Raw genomic sequence first — 12,752 nt, 5'->3', positions numbered from 1 at the left:
TTCTGCCTTCCTATCTCCTGGCAAAGATACCTCTCCCTTTTTGAAATTCAGTTGCAAGCTTCCTGCCTCTTTCTGTCCACTCCCTGTTTACTTCTTAGACTAAACTGTTTCCATGGTAACAGGTTACTTTTCAAAGGGAACATCTTGTCATTTTATTTAATCCACTGCAGCTGAAGAGGGCTGAAATATTAAGTTGTAGTTGCTATGGATACTGCTTTGTTACATCAGTTTCTTTTGTATCAGATTTCATATAAAATGAATTTATTTTTTTGTTACTAAAAAAATAAACACAATGGCTTACCATCATCGTAAATTGGCTTCTGAAACCATTTTTTCATATTCCAACCAAAGAGTCGTAGAATAATACAGGTTGCGAGTCAGCTATTTTTCAAAACATAATTTATATTAGCTATACAGTGGAATTCTCTGTTTTAGGAAGGATAATAATAGCTTTTTTATAAAATGAACACGCACTTACATATTAATCTGGATTCACAGTATTTCAGTGTTTGAAATCACAGAGATCACTAGGAAATAGAGAGAAATGGAGGAAGCCAGAAGACTGCACTGGAGTTGGCCTGTGATCCCAGTGCTTAAAAGGCAAAGGCAAAAGATTGCGAGTTTGAGTCCAGTATGGACTGCATAGGAAGACACACATTCTCTGTCTTTGTCTTTCTCTCTGTCTCTCTCTCTCACATACACACACATGTACTCATGTCACTCATGCGCACACATGCGTGCACACGTATGCACACACTTTTCTGGTGTTTCTTGTCACTGTTTTAAGTTAGGTGGCTTTTGTTTGTTTTGGCTGACACAGAGTCTCTGTAGCCCTAGCCGACCTGGAACTCTGTGTAGATGGGACTGTTCTCCAACTAAGAGATCTGCCTACTCTAACATGATTAATAAAAACCCAGAGACAGGTATTGGGTTTCACCCTGCAGGTCAGAAAGGCAGAGCAGCCAGCCACTGGCTCTTACCTCTACCTCAGTCTGAAATCCTGCCTCCAGGAATCTCAGAATGAGACTGTGACTGAGTGCTGTCTCCTCCCATTTTGTAATCCTCTCTAGGGCTGGGTTTAAGGTGTGTGTCACCACTGCTTGGTCTGTAGGGCTGACCAGTGAGGCTGTTTTACTCTCTGATCTTCAGGCAAGCTTTATTTATTAAAATACAAATGAAATATCACTACAGCCTGCCTCTGCCTCCTAAGTGCTGGGATTAAAGGTGTGCATCTGGCTTTATTTCCTATTTTTAGTTTTAATTGTAATACATCTGTAGACGACCATTTCTGTCCTGCCTGGTTCCACAGATGTTTAGTTCCAGTGAAACACAGGGGCTTGTATTAATTATAAACTCTTTGGCCTCTTAGCTCAGGCTTATTATTAACTAGGTCTTATTGAAATTACCAGGGGATGGGGCTGGAGAGATGGCTCAGTGGTTAAGAGCATTGCCTGCTCTTCCAAAGGTCCTGAGTTCAATTCCCAGCAACCACATGGTGGCTCACAACCATCTGTAATGAGGTCTGGTGCCCTGTTCTGGCCTGCAGACATATACACAGACAGAACATTGTGTGTGTGTGTGTGTGTGTGTGTGTGTGTGTGTGTGTATAAGAAATTACCAGGGGTGAGTGAGAAGGAAGCCTGGGGAAGTCATTGTGGAGGGGGGGGGGGACGATGACGCGTCCAGCTTTTAAAAAATTGGTGGCATGTGTCTTTATCCACTGAGCTGTTTTTGGAGAACTCTCACTTAAAATTTTTTAAATTTATTTTGTATATATATTTATGTGTGGACATGCACATCCCATGATGCACGGGTGGAAGTCAGAGGACAACTTTGTGGAGTTGATTCTTTCCTTTTGTGCCTTGTGAGTCCAGAACATTATTAATAAAGATTTATGTTAACATTGTAAGGAAGTCTTTATGTGGGAACTTAACTTGGTGGTAAGGTGCTTGCCATCCCAACAATTAAGCAAAACAGAAGCCAAAACATTACACATAGTCTTAAATATATCAGCTCTCATTATGTCTTGGTGTGGTACCAGAAAGATGGTGAACAAGTGTGGTGGTACACTTCTGTAATGGTGGCTGTCCACGGGTCGTAAGTCTGAGGTCAGGCTAAGTATTGAGACTCTGCCTCAAAAGCAACAAATGCAGCAGTATTAAAGTGTTCTGCCCTCTCCAGTTACATAGCTGTGTGGGGCTGGGTTTTCTTCATATGATTTAAAAACTACAGAAATGACTGAGTGCAATAAAGTAAATAAAAAAGTGGACAGGAGAATATAGTTGTGTGCTATTGTTAGGTAATTCTAGAACAATGACCTTATTTTCACTATGCTTTTTGTTGTTACTGCTATTGTTTTTTTTTAATATATAAACTTTTATTTATTGTGGATTTCACATCATGCATTCCGTTTCCACTGCTCTCTGCTCTTGTAACCTCCCACCCCAAATAAAGGTTTAAAAGAAAAACCAAAAAACAAACCACCAAAGGAAAAGAATCTCATCATGGAAGCTGTAGTGTGACCCATTGAGTCACAGTATACCTTTTAACCCTTTCATTGTCACTTGCAAGTGGCCATTGTACCAGGTCATTTGGCCTGGCTGGAGGCCTCTGGCTTCTGCTGTAGCACCAATAATGGGCTCTCACTAGGACTCCTCTCAGATATCCTGCTGTCCTGTGTCATGGAGATCCTGCTGTTTTAGATCTGTAGGTTTGTCCCATTTACATGTTCCAACCAACCGTTCCTAGATGAGATGGGTGTTGGGGTGGACTAACTCAGCCCTGGTTCTGGGCCTGGGTAGTAGCTGGGTCAATCAGCCCATTAGCTTGCCAACATAGACTCTACATCACTATCTGGGCAAGCTCCCCAGCATTGCTTCAGTTAGCTCACCCAATGTAGCCTGAACAAGGAGTGCAGCCAGTTAGCTCTCCTGCTCTCAGATTCGGGTCACCCACACTCATACCACCAGGGCCAGCTCAACTGTTTTGCCCAATTGCTGTAGGGGGCACTGTGTTGGCTCACCTGAATCCCCTACCACAGGGCCAGCTCTACTGTGTATAGGACCTCAGTTTCATTTTTAGCACCTTGAAGACCAAGCCATACCAGAGTGTTCTCATTTAGTTAGGCTCCTATGAAATTCTTGCACTTAGCACCTCCTTTGTTAGTTCCTCTTCTTCTTTTTCTTCTTCTTTTTTTCTTTTCAGTTTTTCAAGACAGGGTTTCTCTGTAGTTTTGGAGCCTGTCATGGAAATAGCTCTGTAGACCAGGCTGGCCTCGAACTCTCAGAGATCTGCCTGCCTCTGCTGCCCAAGTGCTGAAATTAAAGGTCTTTGTTAATTCTTAATGTAATAGATGTTTGCTTCCTGTTCTTTTCCTTTTTGGACTTCTTAAATTTTTATTTTTAAAGATTCATTTACATATTTTATATATGTGGACACTTTGTCTACATGTCCATTTGTTCATCAGAAGAGGGCATCAGATCCCATTACAGACAGTTGTGAGCTGCCATATAGGTGCTGGAAATGAACTCAGTCCTCTGCAAGAGCAGCCAGCACTCCTAATTGCTGAACCATCTCTCTAGCCCTCCTTTTTCCATTTGTTTGTTGTTTCTTTGTGACAGGGTTTGGTCCTGGACTCTGTAGACCATGCTGGCCTTGAACTCAAAAGATCTGCCTGCCCCTACGTTTCTGAGTACTGCTATTAAAAGTGTGTCCCACCACTGCCTAACTTTTTTTTTTAATTAAAGAAAGGTTTTCTTTTTCTTTCCTTTTTTGAGACAAGGTTTCTCTGTGTGGCTTTGGAGCCTGTCCTGGCACTAGCTCTTGTAGATGTGTACCACTGCCACCCGGCTAAGAAAGGTTTTATTTTTCAAACAAAACAAATCCATTAATACACATCCAAATGCCACAGCAAGCATTCACTACGTTTTATGAGGAAAAACTGCACAAAAACTAGAACAGTTTTAGAACAACCACTGCTTATGGTGACATGGATGCATGGACATCTAAGAAGCCATGGTTTGTTTGCAGCTGTGTGGAATGCATGAGCAGTGAGAAGTAATGGAAGGCGGGGTGGCTGCACTCACTCTCAGACCTTTTGCCCCTCTGTGTGCTCTTGTGTTGCCCTGTTGAATCAATCAGCAGGTAAAGGTACAAAGAACTTAATATCAAAGAAACTTCCAAAAGTCAAGAATAGATTCAAGGTCACGGCTAGTTATTTCCAGGGGTTGGGGGAAAGGGATTCTCAAAAAACATATTTCACAAAATGGCAGGCACTAAATCTAGTCACATGTGCTTGCAGTAGAAAAAGAAGCACCTTTAGATCTTAATAGAGACTGGTCTTCATGATGCGCAGGAACTCTTGCTCATCGATCTTGCCATCTCCATCCATCAGCTTCATCAGTCATTTCCTAGCGCTCCTTATCAGTCAGGTTCTTACCTAACGATATTTTCCCAGTTTTATCATCATCGAAGAGCTTGCAGGCTTTCAGGATTTCTTTTTTGGTGTCTTTCTCAGACATTTTCTGAGTCGTCACTATCAAGAAGTCACTAAAGTTAATTTTTCCTGTCCCTTCCTTATCAATTTCACTTATCATCTTCTTGATTTCTTCTTTCTTATGTTCAAAACCGAGGGCCCTCATTGCAACCTTTAGTTCCTTAATGTCTGTAGTTCCAGTTCCATCAGCATCAAAGAGATCAAAAGCGTCCCAGATTTCCTGTTTCTGTTCTTCAGTCAGTTGAAGCTTAGGGCCTTTTCTTTCTCCCTGACCACTGGATGCCATGTTTGTCTTCTCAAAATCAGATGCCCTTCCGGCATAGAACTCCAAGGAAGAACTACAGTGCATTAGCCTGAAGAACCATGTGGGAAAGGCCGCAGAGCCACAAAGAGGTCTAGGAAGGGCTTAGGGGAACCGCACAGGGTACATCAAATACCCGGTACTTACCATCACTGAATTTTGGGGGAATTTTTATAACATGGTTTCATAGTGTAGCCAAAGTTGTCCTTGAATTATAAACCTCCTGTCCTAGCTCTCTCAAGTGCTAAGATTGCAGGTGTGTTCCTTCACATTGGGTTCCTTCTATTTTTAGAAATAGGAGTAGATTCATATTTCCATAAGGTGCTTGAGGGTTGTTTTTATTTTGGTGGCATATTACTTTAGCACTGTGGGTATCAGTGATATTAGAAAGATTTTTGTAATCAACCGTTAGGGCACCCTAAAACAGCACAGACATTCTAGAACAGGCTAAAGATTGAGCTGTAGCGATTGTGGCTTAAGCTTTCTGAGGTGTAATAGGTCTTGACTGGAGATACTTGTAGTCACAAGAGCATTTGGAAAGTCAGTGGAAATGCTTTGGCAGGCTATTTTGCTCATGGCGAACTAAGAAATAGAAATGGACATGTTAGGATGAAAATAGTGGCTCACACCAACTTAGAAAACAAGCTGTTGTGCTGAGTGTGGTGGGCACAGCCTTTAATCCCAGACTCTGGAGGCAGAGGCAGGTGGATCTCTGAGTTCAAGGCCAACCTTGTCTACCAACCATGGCTACACAGAGAAACCCTTTCTCACAAAACCAAAACCCCAAACAATAAACAAAAACCCAAGCAGGTAGTCATGGCCTGGCTAGTTGAATACTTGGCATAGTTTTTGAATCATAAACCTCCTAGACGAGTCGATCTACAAGCTTCTGTGTCAGAGAGGGAGGTTGCTGCCAGCTGCAACAGAATGAGCCCTTGGTATAAGTACTTTACCACCAGAGCCCCCTTCTTGTCCACCTGCCTCTGTCGTGTTGTTGTGGTTTTATTCCCTCTTGAAAATGCCTATCTTCTGCCTTTCTGTCCTGCCCTTTCTCTGCTCCAGAGGCGCCCAGTCCACTCCAGGCAGAGTGACTTGGTTGTTTGGGGGATCTCTGTGACAAAACAACAACAAATGAACAGCTTCTTCACCTCAGGCAGGAGTTGGCTGGCACCCACAGCTTACATTCGAGAACCACACAGTGGAGTCATAAAACAATTGCTAGGACTTAACAGTTTGGTCGGGCCACGGTCATAGCTTGTTTGACTGCATGCAGCCTGTGGACAGCTGGTTAGACACTGGAAGCCTGGCTGGTTTGCTTAACTTCGCTTACAATTTTTTGAAGTTTCTTCTGGAATGGAGTGTCTTATGTTTTGGTATGATATCTGTGATCTTTCTCATTGGGAGATGGGTGCTACCACCCTGCCAGGTCAGTTCTAGAATCTTGGGACTGGGATCACTTTGTTGTCACTGCCCTCTCCACCTTGTCAATGCTACTGCGCCCCCCCCACCCAAACAGTGTTCTTGATGAAAAAATTTATTGGAATAAAAGTAGAAAGTGAGATTGGGCATGTAGCTCAGTTGATATAGTACTTACCTGGTACGCATGCACACATGGTCCTTGGGTCTGGTCTTCAGGATGAATAGACTGAGTGTGGTTACACATACTCGTAATCTCAGCCTTAGGAAGGGAGGAAGAAAGGTTAGAAGTTCAGGCTCACCCTTAACTACATAGTGAGTGTGAGGAGGACAGCCCCAGCTACACGGAGAGGTCCTTCCTCAAACCAGCAGGTGGTGCAGTCAGATTTTGAGGGGGATGAGAGGTTAAGGACCTGTGCATGCAAGCATGTGTAGCTGAAGCAATGTTGGAAACAGTGAAGGAGTGGCCTCCTTTTAAGACGTCTCTCTGGGGCTGGAGAGATGGCTGAGCAGTTAAGAGCACTGGCTGTTCCTTCAGAGGACCCAGGTTCCATTCCTAGCACCCACGTGCCAGCTCACAACCATCTGTAGCTCCCGTTTCAGGGTTGTCCACCTGCTGCCCTCTTTGGTCCTCTGTGGACAAACATACACTCAGGCAAAGGTACATACACATAAATAAATATTAAAAAATAAGATGTCTCTCATCTACGTGGAGTGATTGACTTCCCTTGAAAACTCTTGGAAGGTTTGTCAGAACAGCTCTGTTAACTTTCTGCTCTCTTCTCTGCAGGAGGCTGAATAGCACACAAGGAGAAATTCGGGTTGGCCCCAGCCATCAGGTAAACTACATTTTACTAACTTAATAACTTTTTATTTTCAATTTTTCTGCTTTATCTTTATTCTTGATGGCTGGAGAAATGGCTCAGTGGTTAAGAATACCAGCTGCTCTTCCGGAGGACTTGACTTCAATTCCCAGCACACACATGGCAGCTCACAACTGTAGCTCCAGTTCCAGAGAACCTGACACCCTCACACAGACATACATGCAGGCAAAACACCAATACATACGAAATAAAAGCAAATAAATTATTTTTGTTCTTTCAAGTAGCATCTTAGAGTAGTTATTGATAATTCTCTAGTTCTCTTAAATACAGAGCTAAAGGTTTTTTGGGGTACTGGTGTGTGCGTGTGTATGTGTGTGTATAAGGCTTTTGTTTTTCTTCTTTAGCTTTTGAGCATTTTTATGTAACATAAACACTTCTTCGGAACATATTTTACCTCTTTGATGAGAGAAAAGTAAAAACTTGAAGACAAAATCAAAATGCAGAAATCAGTAGGCGCTTCTTGTTCCTAAATGGTTCTCATTTCATGATAAAGGCAGAAATACACAGTAGCTGAGCGTCCCATTCATTGCTGTCTTCCTGGAATGAACTGTTAGGTGGGCCTGACCAGGAAGGACTGCCTCTGAACTGTGGATTCCTGGGGTGTCATTTTACAGCGGTGAGAGGGGACCAAAGCCTTGCTCACACTAAGTAGGTTCTCTGCCTGTGACCTGTACTACTGTCCCTGGCTCTGGACTGGAATTTCTGCTTTTTTGGATTTTTGTTGTTGTTGTTGTTATTGTTGAGTTTTTTCATTGGTTGGTTTTTGGTTTTGGTTGTTTAGTTTGATGTTTTGCGATATATTTTTGTTATTGTTGTGAGTATTTAAGATAAGGTCTCACTATATTTATAGCCCTGACAGGCCTGAAACTCAGTATATAGCCTAGGCTGGCCTCAAACTCACAGAGAATTTGGCCTTTCTTTCCAAGCGTGGGATTCAAATATTCATCACCATGCCCTGCTTTTTAAAATTACTTTTAAATTACATGTATATATGTGTGCCTAAGTGGGGCCATATGTACATGAGTACAGGTGCTTGTGGAGGCCAGAAGAGGGCTTGACATCCCCTGGAATTATAGTTTAGGCTGCCTGGCATGTGTTTTGGGAACCAGACTTGGATCCTCTGGAAAGGCGGTATGCACTTTTAACCTCCAGTCCTCATTTTATTTTATTATTTTATTTTATTTTAACAAGGAGTCACTATGTGGCCCAGATTAACTCTGCCTTCTTAATGCTGAAATTATAGGCATGTACTATAAGAATGTCCTTGGGCTTTGATTTTATTTGTTTGTTTGTTTACAGTTACCTATGTGTGTGTGTGTGTGTGTGTGTGTGTGTGTGTGTGTGTGTGTGTGTGTGTGTGTGTGTGTGTTGGGGGCACCTGTCTACAGCAGAGGACAACTTGCAGGAATAAATTTTCTCCTACTATGTAGGTCTCAAGGATCAGACTTAGGCTGTCAAGCTTGGCAGCAAGCACCTTTCCCCACTGAGCCCTCTCACCAGCCTCTAGCTGTATTTGGAATCAAGGATCCAATACTTGCCTGGCATCGCTCAGTCACACTCCCATTTCTCTTCTTGCCTTTGTATTTCGTTTTCTTGGTTTTTGTCCCCGTGTCCCCACCCCCAGCCCCATTTTCTCTCCTACAGTTTGTTCCCAGGATTGCAGGTTCTTCATACTGGATTTTGACTTAAGATTTATTTCTGCTGGGCGGTGGTGGCACATACCTTTAATCCCAGCACTTGGGATCTCTGTGAGTTCGAGGCCAGCCTGGTCTACAAGAGCTAGTTCCCGGACAGGCTACAAAGCTTCAGAGAAACCCTGTCTCAAAAAACCCAAAAAATAAGATTTATTTCCTACCTTAACAGAAAAGGTGCTGCTAGAGGAGGATGCATCTAGATCCCAGAAAGAAGCAGGTTTGCTAGACTTGGGTTTTGTATGCTTTCATTTAAATCAAATGCTAATTTAATATCATAGCTGGAAATATAGTTTAATAGTCAACTTTTAAAGTACCAAAATCTATTTAACTTTTTAAAGTTTTAGCTTTTTTCTTAGGGAAGATAGTAACACATACAAAAGTCGGAACAGAATACAGTCCTCAGTGTCACTGAGCTTTGCAGAGTTCTAGTGAGACTTGTCCTGTCTGATCTACTCAGGCTGCTTCCTATTTGTGGTGATTGAAATGAGTCACTCCATCATTTTAATTACAGATAGCACAATGAGGAAAAAAAAGACCTCTTATTAAAGACAGAACTACAATATTTCACACCAAACCAAAGTCTGTAATATCTTGGGGTTGGGAGATGACTTAGTGATCACTTGCATTTGATTGGCAAGATGGCTCAAGCCTGGTGACCGAAGTGTGATCCTGGCACCTACATGGTTGGAGGAGAGACCTGACTCTTGACTGACTTCTACATTTCTGCTGTGGTATACACCAACCTCATGACACAAAAATAAATCACTGCAATTAAAAACAAAATAAAGCGCTTGACCTGCAAGTGTGAGAACCAGAATTCATTCTGATCCCCAGAATCTACGAAAATGCCAAGTGTGTGTGGCGTTGGTCCCACAATTCCAGTAGAAGAATTCAGAACTGAGGTCCCCAGAGCAGTGATAGTGGTAAGCTCTGGGTTTGAGGGAGAGGCCCTCCATCAACAAAATCAAAGAGGAATTGAGGGTGATTTTCTGCATTAACCACAGGCCTCTCTGCATGTCCCCACCCACTCACACACAATAAGATGTAGACATATGTGCACACCACACATATAAAATAGGAAAGGGAAAAATCCAGTAATTTCCTTTTCTCAATATTTGCTTTTACTTTAGAGTTTAGAGCATGCTTGTGTCTGTGGAGACATGTGCTCATGAGTCTAGTTGCCCAAGGAAATCAGACATTGGGTCCCCTCTGGAGCTGGAGTTAGAGTTAAATGTGCACTGCGTGAACTCTGGGCCAGCTCTGTAGTTCCAAATCAGTGACCTTAAACACCCTGTCCCTTCTTCTCACTCTAGTTCTGTTTGTGTATGTGTGTGTGTAATACTACATGTGTAAGTTCGTTCTGATCTTATTACTTAAAACTTTCACATTTCTATTAACCCTGCTCTGCTTTCATCTAAATCTGGTTTTATTTTTTTATTCTTTGAGACAGGGTTTCTCTGTGTAGCCCTGGCTGTACTGGAGTTCACTTTATAGACCAGGCTGGCCTTGAACTCACAGAGATACACTTTCTTCTCCCTCCTGAGTGTTGGGATTCAAGGCATGTGCCACCATTGCCCAGCTTCATTCATCTAAATCTATCTTTCTCCTGCATATGATTTATTTTATAACCACAAATAACAATATTCACACTGCTATAGACTATTAGAATGCTTTCCTTTGACTTCCTTTGGTGCTGGGATTTAGTGCCGGGCCTTGCATGTGCATTACACATACTTTGCCACTGAACTATACTTACAGTTGCTGGGAACAAGTGTGCTGTTAAATTCCGTTTTACCTTTTTACTATAGCCCATGAGGGCTGTGCAGGTAAATTAATGTTTTAGCATTGCTTAAAATAGTTCCTGAGTAGAACCAATTCAACTGTTGTTGCATGTAATTTTTCATTTAATTTAGGGATTTCATAATGTTCTATTATGATGTGTTAACTTTACAATGATATTCTTCTTCCCGTTTTCTTTTATTTCCTTTTGCCCTTTACATAATGGTAGATGATGTGCGCTCTCTGGGCTCCCTTCTTTCTGTTTGCCAAAGTTGCCTCTTCCTCACCTCCTCCACCCCCCTTGTCGCCTGTATTTGATGCAGCATTTCTGAGATGCCCAATTACATGTAATGCCACAGTGAATGACCCATGTGCACTGATGTTTGTGACACATCTTTGCATATATCCTCCGAAAGAGACCTACTTGACTGGAGAGCCAGTTCTTACTGCTGTGCCGCATGGTCCCCCTAGTGACTGTGATGGAGAAGATTGGAGTCTGTTGTTGGTCACCTGTATTCCTCTTGTTTAGGCATCATAGTTACCATTAAAAGCCATTTCCTTTTTTTTTTAATAAAAAAGGGACATCAAATTTAATTTAAAGAAAACAACCTGAAAGTAACTCCATGAACAATGGGCAAACAACTCCTGAAGAACGAGGAGGCTGGCAACACTGACAGGAGGCTGGAGAAAAGGAACATGGGATTTAGCTGAGGCTATAAGTTACTCGGAAATGAACTTCCTTGAGGGTGGAGGGATCCTTGCATGTGAGCTTCTCTCTGTGAGTGTTCTGTACATCTCAAGAGGCAAAGTCTCCATTTCCTACACAGGATCCTCTTCTGTCTCAGCCGACTCTCAATGGAGGGGCAACTAGAACAACACCATCTCCCCGAACGAAGAGCATGGGGATGTTCCGTTTTGTTGATTTATATATCTCCTCATACGTCTCTTCATCAATCTCTATTGTTGTCACAGTTTCTTCCACATCTCCCAGGATCATATTTAAATGTTGATCATAAGCATGTAATCTGCCTCGAAGCTCTCTGTCGTTTCTCATCTTCACATAAATTCGCTCATCCAAACTGAGCCTGATGAGATCCAGGGGCTCCTCTACAGTATTGGTGGTCTGTTGCTGATCTACGTCGTCCGCCATGTTTCAAACGCTGCGCCCTTTCCACCTCTCGCCATTTCCATTTTTTGTTCTATGTCACCCAATTGTATTTCTTGTTACACCCTCCTCCAGGGATTGGTCCTATTCCCCAACTGTAATACCTTTTTCATTTAATGAAGAGCCATTGTATACTAGAGATTGGACCTGGCCTGGGGATACAAAGCCAGTACCAACGTCATTGACTTTCCAATGGGTATCTATCTCCTTTCATATTAAGTAGAATTAATTGCGACACCTTGTGATGGGGCAGAGAAAAAACTGAACTAGATCACTCTGTTTTTGGGGTATTTAATTGCCAAGACTCTCTCTGGGAGCTAGACAGATGAAAGTAGTGGAAAAGCAAACAGATTTTACATGATATAGGCTGTCGGGATTGATACAGACAGAACTTGGTGCCTTGACAGAGGTAGCTGACTTTGGGGAAAAGTTAAGGGAGGTTCCTGGACGATTAAGGGTGGATTCTGCTTTTCTAGTAAATAAAGCTTTTATAACCTGATAGCTTCTAAACTTGGTGGTGGTAGTTCATGCCTTTAATTCTAGCATGGGGACTCTGTGAGTTCAAGGCCAGCCTGGTCTGGTCTGCAGAGCTAGTTCCTGAACAACTAGGATCGTTACACGGAAGAAAAACCCTGGCGGGGGGCGGGGGGGGGGGTCGGACCCAAAAAGCTATAAAGTGAATACTAAATGTGAAAGATTATTATTTGGTTAGAGTGTGCCACATACCTTGGTTGGGAAAGATGAGATTTCCAGGAATTCAGGTCCATCAGAGGTGGCCTGGAAAGCAGAGCTGTGCATCCTCCTGGCAGAGCAGATGTGTGCGTACAGTATCTGAAAATAGGAACTTTCACTCAAAGCGAAGATTTCTGGATGGTGTGGGGTGTGGGGAGACAAGGGTGTCCCCTGGGTGGGGCAGTGATATTTTCCTCTCTCTTTGTTTTACCTTGTTCTCTTCCCTGTTGAATTATCTCCAGTCAAAAGAAAACCAGGGTAGCTAAAAGACAGACCAACTATATTT

General features: G+C 42.6%; 3 protein-coding genes across 13 annotated transcripts in view; 1 reads left to right on the top strand and 2 right to left on the bottom strand.

Moving 5' to 3' along the window:
- Positions 1-12,752, top strand: part of Rere (arginine-glutamic acid dipeptide repeats) — a 351,136-nt gene that overhangs the window by 216,418 nt on the left and 121,966 nt on the right. For all 11 annotated transcript variants that reach the window (XM_050153152.1, XM_050153151.1, XM_050153161.1 and 8 more), the window contains one exon: positions 7,003-7,051. In XM_050153152.1, the coding sequence (XP_050009109.1) occupies positions 7,003-7,051 (49 nt within the window). The remainder of the gene's footprint in view (positions 1-7,002; positions 7,052-12,752) is intronic.
- LOC126508150 (centrin-2-like) lies at positions 4,284-5,755 on the bottom strand. Its single transcript, XM_050153168.1, has one exon. It carries the CDS (start codon positions 4,842-4,844, stop codon positions 4,410-4,412), a length of 435 nt encoding a protein of 144 aa, XP_050009125.1. The 5' UTR covers positions 4,845-5,755; the 3' UTR covers positions 4,284-4,409.
- On the bottom strand, positions 11,143-11,765 carry LOC126508151 (U6 snRNA-associated Sm-like protein LSm3). Its single transcript, XM_050153169.1, has one exon. It carries the CDS (start codon positions 11,717-11,719, stop codon positions 11,411-11,413), a length of 309 nt encoding a protein of 102 aa, XP_050009126.1. The 5' UTR covers positions 11,720-11,765; the 3' UTR covers positions 11,143-11,410.

Source organism: Alexandromys fortis, unplaced genomic scaffold (assembly GCF_014885135.2).
Source record: "Alexandromys fortis isolate MF-2015 unplaced genomic scaffold, M_Fortis_MF-2015_v1.1 scaffold_88, whole genome shotgun sequence".
Taxonomy (NCBI): Eukaryota; Metazoa; Chordata; class Mammalia; order Rodentia; family Cricetidae; genus Alexandromys; species Alexandromys fortis.
Note: the sequence above shows the minus strand (reverse complement) of the source record. Positions and strands in the feature narration are given on the sequence as shown.

What these genes read in the sequence shown, in the direction of transcription:
- LOC126508150 (XM_050153168.1), bottom strand. Translation starts at nt 4,844, where the DNA reads ATGCACTGTAGTTCTTCCTTGGAGTTCTATGCCGGAAGGGCATCTGAT.
- LOC126508151 (XM_050153169.1), bottom strand. Translation starts at nt 11,719, where the DNA reads ATGGCGGACGACGTAGATCAGCAACAGACCACCAATACTGTAGAGGAG.